Source organism: Sminthopsis crassicaudata, chromosome 4, assembly GCF_048593235.1.
Source record: "Sminthopsis crassicaudata isolate SCR6 chromosome 4, ASM4859323v1, whole genome shotgun sequence".
Taxonomy (NCBI): domain Eukaryota; kingdom Metazoa; phylum Chordata; class Mammalia; order Dasyuromorphia; family Dasyuridae; genus Sminthopsis; species Sminthopsis crassicaudata.
The window spans coordinates 379,740,557-379,759,722 of NC_133620.1; the positions used below are offsets into that span (position 1 = coordinate 379,740,557).

Sequence of the window (19,166 nt, forward strand, 5' to 3'; positions counted from 1 at the left end):
ATGCTAGGTCATAGAGAAATCCCAGAGAAAAATCATTATAAATTCTTTTGGGAATGTCGTGGTACTCACACACTTCTACTGCTGAATCTTCGTCTCTGCCGCTTACTATATAACCTTGAACAAAATACTCCCATTTTTCTGAGGTTCTGTTTACTCATCGGCAAAGTTAAAGATTTGAACATGATGATCCCTGCTGCTCCTTCAAGTACTAACATTTGATGATTCTAATGTTTGTGTATAATTCATCCATCCAATTCAATTAATATATCTAAAATCCACTGATTCGATACTTACTATGTGCAGAGTATTACATTAGGCACTGAGGGAGATGAACACATGCACAGACACATACCCAGACACTTCAATTAAGACATGGTTCTATCCCCACAGACTTTATAATTTCATGGTGGGGGAGGAGGGGAATCATGGATGGCACAGTCATGAATATGCAAGAACTATAATAAAGAATATATTTTTATAAAAGTGTAAGATAGAGCCCTACAAGAGGGTTGATGAAAAGATAATTTCCAAACAGAGGTTTGAAAGGAGAGAAAGCTTCATGAAGAAGATTGTGAATTGAAAGATTATATATAGCCAAACCTAAGAAGCTGATTATTTGTTTTTTTTTTTTATTTTTATAATTCTATATTATTATTCGATATATAATCAAATTTATAATTATAAATTAATTTTGAAATTAATTTAATTTTTCTTTTTACTTTCTGGTCATTTTGCTGCTTACTCCCAATCTTTAGTACAACAAAGTCAAGGTTAATAGAGAAAATTTCATATCAGTCACTTCAAGATTCTCATTAGCTGTTTTGAAAAAATGTTTTAAGTGAAGACTCAATCAGGAAATATTTATTAAGCACTTACTGTGTGGCAGGGTCTTTGCTAGGTGCTAGAATTATAAAAGGCCAATAGAAATGGAAATTTTACTGTTGAGGATCTGTGGGGGCTTTGTAATGGAAAACAATGTAAAATCTTTCACCTAAAAGGTCCCAGGAGATCAAACTTTCAATCTCCAAAATGATGATGTAATACCTTTTACTTATGAATTAACTTTGAGCAAAAACAGCTTCAAAGTTGATATGTATTAGGTATTTTAAGTAAACATTATGGTAACCCGATTACAAGAAGGAGCTCTAGACTGAGTGACTTCTCCATGTTTTGGGTGGAAAAGGAACTTATGAAAATTTGTCCTATAATTTCAGACCCTGAGTTCCAGGAGGGAGTAGAAATAATGGCCAGTGAAAGCAAAAGGAAAACCAGCTGAGAATACTGAATGGGTAGGTGATCATGGTGGACAAATGGTGTGAAGACACATGCCTACTTTGTTGAGAAAATAGCACTAATATAAGACAGAACTTTGGTTATAAGAATGAGGTAACTTTCGGATATAGCCAAATGACAATTCAGTCAGCTAAACAAAAAAAAAAAACAAAAAAAAAACAACCTGATAAACCAGTTACTTAAATGAAATGACCAATCAATTCAACTGATATGTGCAATTCAGCAGTTCACAGACATAGCACCATCTTACTCTTCTCCCTATATTTATTGTATAATCTATGTTTTGTCATAGATCTCCCTCGTTCTTTAAACAGGCACGCTTGCATCGATTTATTTAAGAGAGGCAGTAGGGCATATAAAAAAGCCTTCTGTCCTTAGATTCAGGTTTTGGGTTCAAATCCTATTGGTTGAGGAAGCTAACTAGATGAAACTAGATGAAGCACTGGATAGAGGACCGGCCCTGATATCAAGAGGACCTGAGTTGAAATCCAGCTTCAGACACAATTTATTAGCCGTGTAATCCTGGGCAAGTCACTTAACCCTAGTTACCATGCACCAAATCAAACCAAAAAAACCTTTCTGGTTGTATGAGACCTTAGTCAAATGGTACAGTAGAAAGCAGAAATACTGATCCTGGAGTGGAAGGTCTTGATTCACCTTCTATCTTGGTCACCTACTGAGTGGCCGTCTCTATGTAGCCCAGTTTCCTCATCTGTAAAATGATATGGTTGAGCTAAGATTCTGTTCTAAAACCTACAATACTATTACTTAGCTTCTCTGAATTTTAGTTTGTTTGCAAAATGAAGTTAATAATACTTGTGGTACCTACCCCATGAATTGTTGAGAGGAAAAATATTTACTTAAATGCTATATATGTATGAGCTATGATTATTCATATTGTTTTGAAAAGCACTTTGAAATCTACTACACGGAAGGCACTTCAGGGATATGAGGATGACTAAGACACAGATCTTGTCCCTAAGGACCTCAATTAATAGGAAAGATAAGACACACACATATATAAATGAAAGTAGCACATAATGAGTGTTTAAGTAAATTACAAATCAAATGTTAGGAAAGATCCAGAAATCTTAACAGAGCAGTTAGGTCTTTACTGAACCTTAAATAATAGGCTCAACAGGCATTGATGGAGCTGGAGCAATTAAATACAGTGATAGGAGGCAGGAGTTGTTAAGAAGTTCGAAGATCCATAGGCAATTTATATTTCATTTGTATTCTCACTTCAAATAAGTGGCAGACCCACATTTTATAAAATTAAAATACCTACATTCTTTTTTCCTTCCCAGGTTGTCTTCTTTTAAAATATATATACATATACATATATATATATATATATATGTATATATATGTATATGTATATATATATATTTTTTTTTTAAATTAACAAAATTTATTTTTTCTTCTCTGCCTTTCCTCCTTTTTACTTCCTCTAACTCCAAGATTTCTTTCTTTGAAAACTTTCTGTTTATGTCTATTAACTCTTTATTAATTTGGCAAAGCTCTTGTTCTTGCAAATCTGAATCAGTTCCACATGTTTTAGCAAAAAGATATATATTAAAAAAGCTTGCTGCAATGATTTTCCCCATCCCAATTTATTTGCTTCTTTTCTAATTTTAGTTGCACCAGTTTTGATTGTGCAAAAAACCTTTTAAATTTTCTATAATCAAATTGTCCAATTTAACTTCTATGATCCTCACAGTATTTTGCTTGGTCACAAACTCTTCCACTATCCATAGAACTCACGGATAATTTCTAAATACCTATATTCTTAATTTAATGTTACTGAATTTTTTGAATTGGAAAGACACACAGAGAGAATCATTTGGCTCAGGACCCTCATTTTAGAGAGGAAGAACTAGAAGCATGGAGAATTGTTCAAGATCAAATATCTAATCACATCTTAAATGAACCATTTTGCATAGAAACATTGAGTATTTAAGTTAGCTTAGTCCCCAAATCTGTCACATAAATATCCCTGTGAATTAAAAAAAAAAAAGTTTTGAAATTGTATTTGACAATACAAAATTTAGCACCTAAGCCCAAAGATCCTCTCCTTATTCAAAACAAAAATAACCTGTGGTTTAGGATTTTCTTTCAGAGGTTATTTCCCCTGTCTTCCAGGAAGGTGTCTAGTTGAGTGTGGTAGCTGTAACTTATTCAGGAAAAAAGCAGAATGAGTTAGAACATTTTTTTTTTAAATTTAAAAGCTTTTTTTTTTTTTTTTTTTTTTTAAAGCTGCTTACCGGGCAAACACAGTGCCACTGCCTCCTGGAAAACTATAGGGATGCTGCTTCCGGAACACATGCCCAACGCGGCTGCAAGGGATGATCTCTAGGCTGCCACCACATTGCCACACTCGAAATGAAATCTCTGTAACAATAATTGAGAACAAATGACTATTCAAAGAATGAAAGTTTAATATCTTCAGACATTCCCATTCTTACACTAGGTGAACTCTTGGTTTGTTGAAACATGGCCACTGAATACAATGTTGATTGAATTAAAATATTTCAAAGGAGTTAAATAAATCAATTAACACAGAGGTTTTGAATTATTATGTCTTCAGCTTTAATAAGACTAATAAATCATTAATATAATCTCTTATTCCATACAGAAATTCCTCATAAAACATCCCTGGTACTCTTGATTCTTAAACACTCTCACTGAAAGAGAAGTCACTATCTTACATTATCCATTTCATTTTTGAAAACTGCTTTAATAGTCAGAATATTATTCCTCAATTGAAGCAAAATCCATCTTTACCTTACACTCATTGCTCCTAGGTCTACTTTCTAGACTAATAAAAAAAATTTATCTCCCTTCTATCCTTCAATAACAGTTTTAAAATTATTTAAAGACAGCTAACACATTAGCTTTCTTTTTTTCCAGGCTAAATATCTTAAATATTCTTTCAGCTGATACAGATATGAAAGGCCTCCAATCCTTTTTGCCATCATGGTCTCTCCTCTGCATGTGTTCCACTTTGTCAATCATCTTATATGCTAAATCACTGACCATATTCCAGATGTGGTCTGACCAGTTCAGCGGAAAGCCTCAGACAACATTAGCTTTTTTGCAATCATGTTATCATGCCACATTGCTTTTTTACACTGAATTTGCTGTCAATTAAAACTTCTAAATCTTGTTTCATGTAAGCTACTACCAAAAGGCATCTCTCCCTCCATCCTTGCCTATGCAGCTGAATTTTTCCAAAGATAAGTGCAGGAAATGAGAAGTTGGACTAGATCAGAGGGGGCAAACTTATAGCCCACCCCACCCAACACTCGAGTGTGGCCAGAACCAGATTAAAATGAAATTGGGAGCACTTCAACAAAATAAATATAAAAATACACAAAACCAAAGATAATGTTAATCTCTGGTTTTCTAAATCAGCAGGTGAGGAAGGGATGAAACAATTCATCCCACCAAAAAGGCTTGTTTAAAGGAACACATATACACACATTCAAATAAATTAGTAGATACACTACCTGAATTTGACATTACTGGACCAGGTGATCCTTAACACCCTTTCTACCTCTAAAGCCAATGATCTCTCTTCATATTTATCATTATTAAATTCCATCTTGTTAGATTTGGTCTACCATTCCAGTGGGCCAAAATTCTTTTGAATACTGATTTTTTTCATTCATTCTCAGCTTTGTGTCTCCTGCAACTTGGATATTTTTGCCTTCTGTCTCTTTACCCAAGTCATTAAGAAAAATGTTGACCAGAAAGGGCCAGTAGAGGCACCTCCCTACTTCCCGATCTGCCTCTGTCTTTGTCTGTTTCTCTGTCTCGCTTTCTCTCTCTTCACCCTTTTCCACTATTGATAAAGCTGCCCAACCAAGTACAAATCTACCTAGCTGTATTAATTAATGTCTAGCTGATATTTCTCTATCCTGTGCATAAAGACATTCTGAGAGTAGGTCAGCAACACTATAAAGTAATTGGAGAACTGAGCAATATGTAATCCTTAAAATGAAAGACCTAAATAACATTTTAAAAGCATCCACGTGGGGACAGTTAGTTGGTGCAGTGGATAAAGCACCAGCCCTGAAGTCAGAGAAGACCTGAGTTCAGATCTGGTCTCAGACATTTGAAACTTCCTAACAGTGTGATCCTAGGCAAGTCACTTAACCCCAATTGCCTCAGCCAAAAAAAAAAAAAAAAGTATCCACATGAAACTTTATAATTAGACAGAGATAATTAAACATCTTGTTCCTTCTAATACTATTATTTAATATTAATTGAGTACTAGCCTGTGTTTCTGCTTTTTCTTCCATAAAAGGTTCTCAAAATTTTAAAAATTTAAATTAAAAAAATATTTTTACTCTGACCTTCTGCTTTATTTCATCAGGAAAAGTTTGCAGATAACCTCATGAATTCCAGTCTTAACGCTAGACTTTGATTCAAAGATTCCTGTTTTTTACAAACCACCTACAAGCTTTTACTATTTGATAACCTTCAAACCTGCTTTACTTTCACTGCACATAAATGCAGGCTTGCTTTCTATCAACAAGAAAATAATCCAACTCAATAATAAAATAATTCATCCCCAGGCACCATATAGGCTTGGATAAAAAGCATACACATATATACTTAAGTAGAAATATGTTACGAGGTGCTCAAAAAATATTTGTTGATTAGTGAATCCTTTCTTGATGATTGTAAAAGTAAATTTTGGCTCAATACTTGTTCAAATTACAACACATTCTGAATTAGCTGAGTCTGAATTAATTAGGTTTATTGGATACTGAAGTCATTTTAAAAGTTAAATAATTAAAGGATTATTGGTACCATAGCTTTAAAGATTGAAGGGAATTTGGAGACCATTTAGTCCCCCTCTTTTTTTTTTTTTTAAACAAATGAGGGAAACAAAGCCCAAACAGGTATAAGATATTCTAAGATATACAGGTATCCAGTGGCTTAGTTAGAATTTATAACTCTAGACTTGATGGTGTTTCCATTATACTAGTATATGACAGGAATAATTTTTGAGGCTCCATAAGCTTGCATTTACATATAATACCTACTTTAAATATCAAATAATATCAAATAATAAAGTAATATCAAATTACTTTAAATAAATTCTCAAGATTGACAAGAAGACCCCCCCATTAAGAATTAATTATGCAAAGTCTAGTCTTCATAAGAAAAACAAATGTTGTTCTGTCATTTTTCAGAAATGCTTGACTGATCCCATTTGGAGTTTTCTTGGCAAAGATATTGGAGTAATTTGCCATTTTCTTTTCCAGTTCATTTTACAGATGAGGCACTGAGACAACATGGATTTAGTGACTTGCTCAAAGTCACACAATTAATGCGGCCATATTTGAACTTACAAAGACAAGATTTTCTGACTTCAGACATGGCACTCTATCCACTGGGCCACCCAGACACCCATTTATTCCCTTGTCTCGAGAAATATTGATTCTGTGTTATAAGGAACCTGAAGATCAATTTATTTTTTCAAATTACCAAAAGATACAATGGCTTTTTATAAAAAAAAAAAAATAATGGAAGACTTCTTAGTCTAGGTGGAGATGCTTGAAAATTTTCAATAATAATTAGATTTGGGCATATATCGCTGCAATGTTACCATGGATAATACATGGGTAGAAATTAAATGACTGGCTACCTCTGCCATATGTAGTTTGCAGCCAAAGTCCACAGCAACAGTGAAGAAAAGGGAGGTGGCCTGTAGGTTATACATCTTTTGAAAAGTAGGATCTTATTCCATCAAAAAATCTGGAGCAGAAAACTCCTAGGGAAATATCCTATTGCCTCTAACAATGAGAGGAAAAAGAGGTTTCTTGCAGATAAAATGCTAAAGCACTGATTTAGCTTTCCTCCTAGTTTACTGACTCTTTACTAATATTATTCCTTTGATATATACTTTATTTTACTCTCAAATCACCATACTATAAAATTCTGTAATATAACTCACATTTATATTAATTTCGCAAATTTTGTGACCTATCTAGTTCTAGTATTACTAAACCCATTTTACAGATAAAGGAATCTGAGAGAGCTTAGGGTACTTGCCTTCAATCATACAATTTGTAAATATCACAACTGGGACTCTGTGACCTATGATCCTAGTACAATAATTTCAATAGCACAAATACAGAAGCATAGAAATCAAAACAAAAGCAAAGTAAGAGACTGTAAACTCTCTTTACTCTGTCTTTCATTCTGGCATTTGAGTGAAAGGTCTCCCTTCATTTTGGGGGTAAATACTATTTCTGCATCATGTCACAAGATCCCAATTGGCAAGAATCACTTTGGAAGAACTAATCAACATATAGCACAGTGCTACACATCGAGTGTATATTGCTGCTGACATAAATAGCTACTTCAAAGCATTGCCTTATTTTCTAAAACATGTTATTTTTGATTGGGTGTATAGTCGCCCATGCTGAAATGTGTTCTAAAATGGCCTTTCCATAAAAGCTGGGTAACTTGGAACCCTTTCTAGAATCTTAATTAGTTGTATTACAGTTCTAGAAAAACAAGCTCTCTGCCCCACCCATACAAAGCCCAAGTATCTTTAGTTTAGATAAGCTCAAAAGAGCAGCCTTATATATTTTTTTAATTTTTAGATTTTTAAAAATTAAGTCACTAAGTTTTCATGAACAAATTACTTCAGCAATACAAATTTCTTCAGCAATTGAAAGGTTCCAAAAATTATGCACAACATCAGCAAAAGTTTCAAGTCATCTAAATAATTAGAAAACAAACATCATGACAGTTTCTTAAATGAAGGGAAAAAGCCCATCTTTGGTTTCATATTACAACTTAAAAAAACCAAAATTATATTACAACTTTAAAAAAAAAATCAAAACTATTCAAAGTAATAGTATCATCAGATTTTTCTCCCTTTCCTAAATGCACTTGCAAAAAGATTCACCCAGAGGCAAAAGATAATCAAAGAAAACTCAGTGGCCAAGGATAATTAGCTCAGAAGTAAGTACTTGAAATTAATGGTTTCAAGCAAAAAAAAAAAAAAAAAATCTTTCCAGTTCTAACTGTGGTGCAACTACTAAATCACAGTTATAAAATTATGAAATTAAATTGTATCCAGGTAATAATAATTTGCAAAATCTAATTTTTTTTTAAATCAAATAAAACTAGGAGGCTTTTGCACAAGTATTCAACAAAGAATTATTGACCTCAGTCCTAACTCATTTGATGACTAGGACTCTATCACATCCCAAGAATCACTATCTTAATTGAGAGATAGAAACTGGTTATTTTTTCCAGATTTTGCTGGGTATTTTCCTCCCAGGAATGGTCTCCGACAAGACTTATAGAAAATTTACTGCTCCCCTGCAAATTTCACTCTGCATATACACATTTCTGCTTCTGCAGTTTGTCCCCACTATATTTCCAAACTTGTAGATCCTTATTTACAACAAGGCCAACATTAACAAGAACATCTCATTAGTCAGATCTTCATTCCCCATAATCCAGACTCCCATTCTCATTCCTTTTTTCAACATCTTTTAATTGAGAATCTGTTGTTTGTGAGTCTATTCCTTTGATATTTCTCCAGAACTATCTAGATAGCCAAGCACTCCGAGCTTGCAAAAATTAGAAATTGCTTTCTATCAAAAGACCAGGTATTCTGAAGAAACAAGACACATACCCAGGTTTTCTCCTCCCCATACGTCCATCATCATATCGTATTTTCCCAGTTCTTCAAAGTAGAATTTATCCATCACAAACAACCCGCCAGCGATCATGGGGGTTCTAAAGAAGTAGAAATGGGGAGGGGAGGGAAGAAAGGAAGAGATTGGAAATCAAAGTCAGAAGTTTTCTCTCTTTCAGAGCTGTCCAATATCTAACTACAGAATGCTTTTCAAAATAAACTCCAGCCAGTATTCCACACTTAGGATTCAAATAGCTTCGTTTTTCTTCTACCACTGCGGGCATAGCAGGACAACAATTTATTGCCTTGACATTATACAGCCCACTAGGTACACTGAAAACTACAGGGCAAAACTTGCTGATTTACTCAGGGCAAATTATTTCTCTCTTGATCAGTCTCCTTATCTGTAAAATGGGGATCACAGTGCTTGACATTTCCTCCTCACGGTTACTACAGCAATAAGCTACACAATGTACTCAGACACCAATTCGATCTGTAAAGATTAGCCAGAGAATACCTAATGTATACCCTAATACCCTAGTGTATCCTCACTAATTTCCTATAATATGTAGGCAGAGTGTCACAAAATAAAGGAAGGCAAACAATTACAAAGCAAGCCATCATCACTTTTGGACTTCCAGAACATAACCTGTTGACAAGGAAGAAAAGCCTGGGAAAAAACAAAAACAGCACCAGCTTCAATAACAAGGTTGTTACATTCTTGTGGTACTTAATATATTTTTATAATAACACTAAGGAAAAACAGATCTGACCACCTAAATTGGGGGATGGAGACAGGCCAGGCTTTTCTTAAAAATTTCAAAGCACATTATCAATTACTGATGGAGATGTCTACACCCTGTGTGAGAAGATGAGAGATATGGAGACAAAATGCTGGGCCAGTTATATGGCAACTTAATGGTTGAAAAAGGATACTGAAACCAATTTTTAAAACATCTTCTTTAAAAGATGTGAAAAACTTACTTTATGGGAGCAACTGGATTTCCTTGGCGTGCTCTCCTCTGCTCTGGGGTCATGTAATCCCATTTGAATACTAAATTCCAATCAAAACCTGTATGTGAGAGAAAGTTCAAAACAAAATAGATGAGAAATCACAAAGTGAAATGTGGCAATACGCTTCTTTACCACATACCCTTTATCTTCCATAGTCAAAAGCCTTTTGCCAATAAAATCTGGATACATTTGAAGAAAAGCCCAAGAAACAAGGACACTTCTTAAACAATATTTCCTGTCTCTCCCTCTTCCATCCAGAGCACCCAGTTCTGTGCATTCTTAGAAGACCCCTTTTATTGCTGAGGAAACTGGGATACAGAGAAATCAAAGGTCACATAGCTACTCAGTGTCTGAGGCCAGATTCGAGCCCTGCTGTTACTAAACATTCTCTTAATTTCCCTCTCTGAAAGAAACCCCTCTTATGAATTAAACTAAATAGAATAAAAATTAAGTCATGAGGGGTTAGAATATGGAAGATTTTAGGAAAGAATAAGATTGAAAAAGTGAGAAACTTCTAACAGATTTGGACCTTGCTGAGTATGTTTTTTTTTTTTTTAATGCTTATCTAAAATTAGGGAGGCTCATGTTTCCAAGAAAATTAAGTATCTCTGGAAATAAGCATAGACTTCTATGCTATGTAGTATAGTGACTAGAACACTGAGCCTGGAGTCAGAAGACCTGAAATCTAAGCTAGTCTTAGCATTTCCTAACTGGAATACTCAGAAAGTTACTTAACCTCTGCTTGCCTCAGTTTCCTCCAATTTGGGATAATAACATCTATCTCATAGTGCTGTTGTATAAACCAAATAAAATAATGTCTGTAAAGCACTTAGCACAGTGCTAGGCACATAGAAGATGCATAATAAATGTTACCTTCCTTTCTTCTCTATCTATACTCCTGCTGAGATTTTATCATTAATTCTCAAACTTTTGTTCCTTAGAAGCACATAAAGGTCCTGTCACTTGTTCATTCTCTCCAGACATATCAAGTGATTTCCTGGCCAACACTGCTGCAACTCAGAAACTTTGTGCTCTAGCTTCCACAGATGTGGCAGCCATACTAAGCTATTCCCACTTTTGCTCTCTTTTGGATACAGCTTTAGCTACGCTTAAGTGTAATTTCCCACTTCTGTGTACTTTGTATTCAGGGCTTTGTCTATACTGTTTGCTATGGTGCATTGAAATGGGGAAAGTGAGAACAAAAAGGCAGCCTGGTGGCTTTGCCCAATGGGATCCCAGGGTCTCCTGGGGGCTGGCCCACCAAAGGACCTTTCTAGTGAGTTCATCAGGCTACAGATTCACAGTGATGCCTGTTTGAGTATAGAGAAAGCATCTGGTTTGCAGGTAGCAGGAACAAGATGATGCACAAGGGAAGATTTTTTAAAAATCAGCTCTTGCCACCATGGAAACTCCAGCTACTGTACCAAGAATCCCAGCATGTCGGCGGGTTCCGGCTCATCTGATCCAGACCCGTTTGTTACATGCCCACGGCAGAAAACCTGCCATGTTGTACACAAAACATTCCCATGTGCAAAATTAATGTAAACTAGAAAATCAGCCTGAAGACTGAGGCTCATTCAGAGAAAACTCAAATCAGCCAACTCGACTTGTATACCAACTTCTCCTTTTTCAAAATCTGATCTGGTGCCAAGGATAAGACTATAAGGACTGAATTTGTTTTTTTTTTTTTTTTTAATCTACTTTCTTTGATTTTTATCCCTAATAAGATTCCCTCAAAATCCTATGTCACCTTGGCCTTCTCTATTCTGATCAGACAAATAATTTAAAACAGCTCCAACTGTTGGTTTCAGAAATCTGTTGTAGGAGAAGCCTTAATTGTAGTAATGTGTGTTGTTAAGAAAAAAAAAATTCTTTTGAATATGCAGAGTATAAAAAAATTCAATTATATGGAAAACTTGGTGAATGAGTTGCCCAGGATAGCAGAATGCTTACCACTTTAGACATCAAAAATTTCTTTAATATTAATGATTTTGGATAAAAATCCTAAAGAATATACTCTCCATGCCTTATTCACACCAGCATCTGGGTGATTTAGCGGATAAAGAGTCAAGGAGAGACAAGAAGCTTCCTGTTCAAATCCTAACTCAAATACTTAGTAGCTGAACAAGTCATCTAATTTCTTGGTCTGAATATCCTCACCTGCAAAATGGGCATAATACCTCACAGAATTATTGTGAGAGTCAAATGAGAAAATGCTTATAAAGTCCTTTGCAAACTTTACATAAATGTTTAATACCATTATTATTGTTGTTGTTGTAGTGACAGGGACTAGACTTGTGATTTCATTAGCTTGAGGAACTTTTAAGTCTGGAAACTGTCATTGCCAAACCAGGTCAGCATCTCCCTGGAAATTCATAATCTTAGATAATTGCCTAGAGCACTGATAGATAAATTAAGTTGCCCAGGATCATACAACTAGACTTGAATCCAAGTCTTCCTGTCTAAGAGATTGGCTGTTTTGCTACCTAGCCTCTAGTATTATTTACTACATTCTGAACACATTTAATCTCCTCTTAATAACTTAGGGTCATTGTTAATTAAGGACACCAATTATCATACTATACCTTCAGTGAGGCCTTTACTATCTACTGTAGAGTGCAGGGATCTTGGAGTTCACAATTCCAGCCTGAGGGGATTTTTGAACTGTTCTGTCAGAGGTTTATGATTTTAAAATGTCTTTCCTTCTGTCAGAATATCGGCAATTACTTTTTACAGCTGTCAGTATGCCTGACCAGGCCCTCTCTTCAATTTTAAAGCACTATGGATTCCAAGAGTCAAGGAGATAATCTGGTTAGGTCAAGAAGCTTCTATCCATCAATATTCAATACTCATGAATTAAGCACCTACTATGTGTTCGGTATTATGCTAAGTGCTGGAAAGACAATAGCAAAACTGTGAGAGTTCTTGCTCTCAAAAAGTTCACACAGTCTGGCCACGAAATACAAATATGTACATAGATAAAAATAGATACAAGATAACCTATATTGGATTGCTTGCTGTATTAGGAAGAAAAATTTGGAACACTATCTTATAAAATTGAATGTTGAACACTATCTTTACATGTAATTGGAAAAAATAAAATACTATTTACAAAAAAAAAAAAAAAAAAAAAAAAAAAAAACAAACCAAGAAAAAATAAGATAAGGTCATTGTGGGAGTGTAGCATTATTAGCTGAGAGGATTAGGAAATGCTTCACAGAGATTTATATGGAATCTGGGTACTTAAAAAATATTTTGATAATTCAATAAAATTTCTTTCTTTTCTAATCTTATACATTTTTTTAAATTTAAAAACATTATTCTGAGAAGAGGCCAATAGGCTTCATCAGACTGCCAAAGGGGTTGATCACACAAAAAAAAGTCAAGAAATTCTGATGAAGGTGATTTTTGTAGGAAAGGATTGTAGAAAATTATGAATTCTATGAGGGAAAGATAAGCAGGAAAGTATATTTCAGGCATGGGAGAAGAACCAATGTAAAGGTGTAGAAATTTTAGATGGAGAACCATGTATGACGAATAAGAAAGTCAATTTGTTTGGACTATTACAGAGATGGGTAATATAGAAACAAGACTGGAAAAGGTAGGTTGGGAAGGGTTTTATTTAAGTGCCAACTAGAGAAACTCCTATTTCTTCCTATAGCTAATGGGGAGTCAGTAGAGTTTTGTGAGTCAGGGAGTGCATGTGGTCAGTATTGATCTTTAAGAAAACCTCTTTAGTAGCTGTGTATAGTATGACTTGGAAAAGGGAGGGGAGATTTGAAGTAGGAAAGCCAATTAGAAAGCTATTGCAATTCATTCTATGAGTGAAATATATGAGCTCTCACACACATATTAAGTGAAAAGTGTTCTGGCTATTCTGAAACATCTATTTCTAGTCTTCTGCTGTGTTTTGAATGAGCCAGGTTCTTAGATAACAAATTTCTGAAAGGTGAGACATTAGTATTCTAAGTGGAGTCCTATTACAGCTTAGCTCATTATAGACATTGATTCGGTCACACCACAGGTTCCATCGTGATCTCTGGGACATAACTTCATGCAGTATGGTCTAGACACAACATGATTAGTGTTGTTAGTGCTCTACCTGAAAAACCAGTGTTTTGAAAGAAGGTCCTCTGTACCACAAAATGATGGCTATTTTAGAAACGATTCAATTACTCCAAATAAAGAGCATAGAATTCCTTCCCTAAAAAAATTTAATAATAATAAAAAAACCACCCCAGCATCTCTCTCATAATTATAAGGGGAGAAAATATCCAAGCCCTTTTAGAACAGACCAAAGTGCTGTGATCCATAGGAGGCTGTTTTAATAAGCACTACAGGTCTGAGATCCTGTAGTCCCACCCATCCTGTGAAAAAGAAGCTCCAGATAGCAGAACAAAAATTCTCCAAGTGTGGTCTGGAGGCTTTATTGGCTTCTGCAAAATTCCACAGGTCAAACATGGGCTGCTCTCTCCTACTATTAGCATTTATAAAATAAAATGAACATTTATAATATCATACAATATGAATATTATAATATGAACAAATATAACATGACACATCATATGCCTGTATTTTAGTTTTTGAAAGGAATTAATTACTTAAAGGAAGGGCATCACCTCATTGGCCTCTTATCAAAAAACAGAGCCTTTTGTCCTCTGACTTTCTCTTACTTATATAGATTTTAAAAAAGAGTGAAAAGATTCAACACGAAATGATCTGATGGAAAAAAGGTCCCTTGATCAAAATTACCTGCTCTCTAAGGTCCCTAAAATGATTACCATTATGTTCACAAAGACCTTGTATATTTTTAACAGGTTTAAGTCATCCTGCTGCCTTTGAGCAATACTGCATGATGACTAGCTAACAGATTAGCATGGATTTAATCTATCTGATTAACTCAGTCCCATTTAGTAGAGTTCATCATCCTGAGAGGACAGGGAAAAGACAGGAGGCAAAGGTCTCCCATCGGAGTGCTATCAGAGAAGGGGTTCTGTGGCTGAGAGTCATGGTGCTGCCCCGAGGTACTAAGGAAGAGATGGCAAGCTGAAGGACAACCTGGCCTTCTTCACAACTTTCCACAGGGCCAGTCAGGCCAATTTTATGAGTTCTGGGCAGCAGCCTTTGTGGCAGAGGGAGGAAGGAGAGGACAAATGTGGATTGGGAAGGAAGCCTAATATTTTCTCCTTCTTTTGCTCCCAAAGTGAGGCTGTGTTGCAGCAATTAGTACAGGAATAACGTGAAGAAATGTTTTATGTGCTGATAAAATAGTAAGCAGCAAGCCAGCAACCATACTTCCCAGGTCCTAGACACTGTGCTAAGTGCAGGGATACAAATACTGACTAAAAACAACAAAGCCTTTACCCTCAAGGGGGAGACTTGTAAGTAAATGGGCACATATAAACCATGTAACATATGTTACACAATGTGTTACATATGTAACATGTCACAGATACATGTAAGGAACAAGGCGAAATACAACATGTTCCATGTGCAATGTATGTTACATAAACCATATAAGTAACTAGGCACATATACACTGTAACAAGTCACAAGGAACAAGGTGATATAAACTGTACCATGACATGTTACATGTGCAATACATGTTACATAAAACATGTAACTAGGATTATTGTGAGGATCAAGAGTGATATTAATAAAATGCTTCCCTTCCCCTAGTATAGTGCCTGGTGCTTGGAAAGTATTTACCAAATACTGCCTTTTATGAAATCTTCCCCAATCCTCCCTCCTTCCACTTCAACTAGTAATGCCCTCACTCTCAAACTATCTTGTATTTAATTATTCTGTATTTATTTGCATATGTTCTCTTTATATTTATTTTGTCAATACTTGCACAGGGACTTTGCCTTCCTGTTAAAATATATATATAACACTCCTTCTGAATAGAGTTTCATTTGTTATACTGGTGTCATCAGTGCCTAGCACAGTGCCTAGAATGTAGTAGGTACAACTTGTTGCATGATTGAATAAAGACTTGTTGACTGATTGACTGACAAATGTGCAACCTTTGACCCTGACCACTTAGTACTCTTTGACTAATAGTTGAAGCATGCTGCCTGCCTCCTAACTGAGAGGGGGCTGGACTCCAGGTGCAGAGGAAGACATACATTTTGGGCCACAGTTAACGTGGGAATTGATTCTGCTTTCACAACCCCCTACCTCCTAACTCCCCTTTGCCCTTCACTCACCCAAATGAAAAGACAAGTGTCACAAGCAGTTTTTTGTTTTGTTTTTTTTTTTCATCTGGGTGAGAGAAGGTAGGGGTCAGGGGGATTTAGAAGGTTGTGACAATTTATCAAAAAATAAAAATAAAAGAAGTTCTTTTGGGAAGGAGGAAGAAAAAAGAAAAAAAGAAATTCACAGGATAATTATATATTTAAAACGAACAGCAAATTGTATCTAACAGATTTGCAGTTTTGTGTGCTTTAATATACTATGTTATGGAAATACTTGTTTTATTCCATAAATTTAAAACAAAACAACTTTGTAAAAATGCATAGAAAAGAACAGAAGGAAAAACAGAAGGAAATACTATTGACAAGCAAGCTTTGAAAGCAATATCACTGATCATGAATCATTTCTGCTCTCTTGAATCTTCAGACTCTCCTTATCAACTGGCTATTTCCCTTCTCCCTTCAAACATGCCCAAATCTCACCTTCCTTATAAAACCTTCACCATATCCTAGGATTCCTTCAAGAAAGAGCTCATATCTCTGCTCTCTTTCTCAGCCAAATTCCATGAAAAAGTTGTTTACACTCACTATCTCCACTTCTTCTCTCACCCTTTGGAATCTGGCATTTGACCTCTTCTCTCAGTGGAAACCTTTTTACAATGCCCTAATGGCCAAATCTGATGTTTCTTTCACAGGCTCCTTTCTCAATCTAGTGCATCTGGCACTAGAGACCTCACTCTCTTCCCAGATTTTTTTCAACTGTATGAAATTTTACTCTCTCTTGGTTTTCCCTGTCTGACTATTTCTCCATGTCTTCTGCCGGCTCATTATCCTTCCTAACTGTGGGTACACTCTGTGGTTCTCTCCTAGGCCTTCTTTTCTTTCTATAGTCTCTTTCAATAAGGGTACTGATGTCCCTGAAGTTAGCCATCATTGCTATGCAAGTACTCTACAGACCTATATATCTACTTCAGTATCATCATCAAGTTTAAGTCCCACACCACCAATTGGCTATTGGACAAATTTCAATTTGTTATGTACCAGAGAAATCTTAAATTGAACATGTCTAAAGTGAAACCCATTAGCTATCCACCCAGGTCTTCCTTCTTTCTGTTGAAAGCATCATCATGCTTCCAGTCTCAGATACATGATCTCAGCATCTCCTGGGCTTTTCCCCTCATTCACCTCATGCTCACCTGAATTATAGCGTCTTTTATACCTTCACAAAATCTCCCACATCTGATCTCTTCTTTTCAGTCACTTAGCACATACATTTAGGCCCACTGCACAACAGCCTTCCAACTGATCTCCCTGCCTCAAGTATCTCATTTCTCTAGTGCATCCTACATATTCCTAACAAAGTAATTCTCTTTAAATGCAAATCAAACTATGCCTTCCTAGCATAGCCAACTCTAGGGACTTCCTCTCTCTGGGATCACAAATAAACTCTTCTGTTTAGTTTTCAAATTCATAAATCTATCTTTCCAGCTTTAGTAGACATTATACCCATTTTTGTACTCAGAGATTTAGCTAATCTGCCTTCTCTCTGTTCCTTATTCATGAAACTCTAACTCCCATCTCTGTAACTCTGCACTAGATATTTCTCATGTCCAGATATATTCCTTCCTTATCTCTGCCTTAAAGAATACATCTTTTTAATGCTCTAAGTCATTATTAATCAAAGAAATGCAAATTAGGACAACTCTGAGAAACCACTACACACCTGTCAGATTGGCTAGAATGACAGGGAAAGATAATGCAGAATGTTAGAGGGGATGTGGGAAAATAGGGACACTGATACATTGTTGGTGGAATTGCGAATACATCCAGCCATTCTGGAGAATGATTTGGAACTATGCTCAAAAAGTTATCAAACTGTGCATACCCTTTGACCCAGCAGTGTTACTACTGGGCTTATATCCCGAAGAGATCTTAAAGAAGGGAAAGGTATCCACATGTGCAAGAATGTTTGTGGCAGCCCTTTTTATAGTGGTCAGAAACTGGAAACTGAGTGGATGCCCATCAATTGGAGAATGGTTGAACAAATTGTGGTATATGAATATTATGGAATATTATTCTATAAGAAATGACCAGCAGGATGATTTCAGAAAGGCCTGGAGAGACTTGCATGAACTGAGGCTGAGTGAAATGGAAGTTGCTATATACTTTAAAGAAAATCAAGCTGTGCAAGTTTTTTTTCTCTTTTTTTTTATATGATTTTTCTTGTACTGCATGATAAATGTGGAAATATCTTTAAAAAAAAAAAAAAATAAAAGAGTGAATAGAGCACCAGCCCTGAAGTCAAGAAGACCCCAGTTCAAATGTGACCTCAGACATTTAACACCTCCTAGCTGTGTGACTCTGGGTCAGTCACTTAATCCCAATTGCTTCAGGGGGAAAAAGAAAATCAAGCTTACTTAAGGATAATCTCCAATTTCAGATACAACTCCCTTTTCATCTACTTTACTTTTTATATATCAATGATCTTTCCTTTCTCCCTAGAGCCTTCTGGTTTCCTTAAAGTTCACTTTCAATACCACCTTCTATAAGAAGCTTTTCATGATTCTCCTAAATGCTAGTGCCTATTTTCGGTTAATTATTTTATATGTGCATATGCACACACATGTCTATATATGTACATACATACACATGCATTGTGCACATGTGTGTGTTTTCATATTCACAGCTATCGGTCTGCATGCCTGTTCACCTGTCTATCTATCAATCTAGTACCATGACCTCCTTGAAAACCAGGACAAGTTTTGCTTTCTTTTAAAAACTCTCAATACTTAGCACAGTGTTTGGCATATCATAGGTTCTTAATAAAAGCTTGCTGATTTGATTTTTTTGCTTTGTTAAAATTTTAATATTTTTTAAAAGTTTATTCCCTTCTCCTTGATTTTTCATGACATTCTCTCCTGGCTCTCTGACTGCCCGCTTGTCTGGTTGCTCCTTCTTCAATCCCCTTTTGCTGGATCTTTATTGATGAGGAA

The 19,166-nt window shown here is 35.5% G+C and overlaps 1 protein-coding gene across 1 annotated transcript in view; it reads right to left on the reverse strand.

Moving 5' to 3' along the window:
- Positions 1 to 19,166, reverse strand: part of GALNT2 (polypeptide N-acetylgalactosaminyltransferase 2) — a 250,693-nt gene that overhangs the window by 21,576 nt on the left and 209,951 nt on the right. The window contains exons 9-11 of the mRNA XM_074262371.1: positions 9,950 to 10,037; positions 8,963 to 9,066; positions 3,558 to 3,684 (exon numbers count right to left, since the gene is read on the reverse strand). Coding sequence (XP_074118472.1) covers positions 3,558 to 3,684; positions 8,963 to 9,066; positions 9,950 to 10,037 — 319 coding nt within the window. The remainder of the gene's footprint in view (positions 1 to 3,557; positions 3,685 to 8,962; positions 9,067 to 9,949; positions 10,038 to 19,166) is intronic.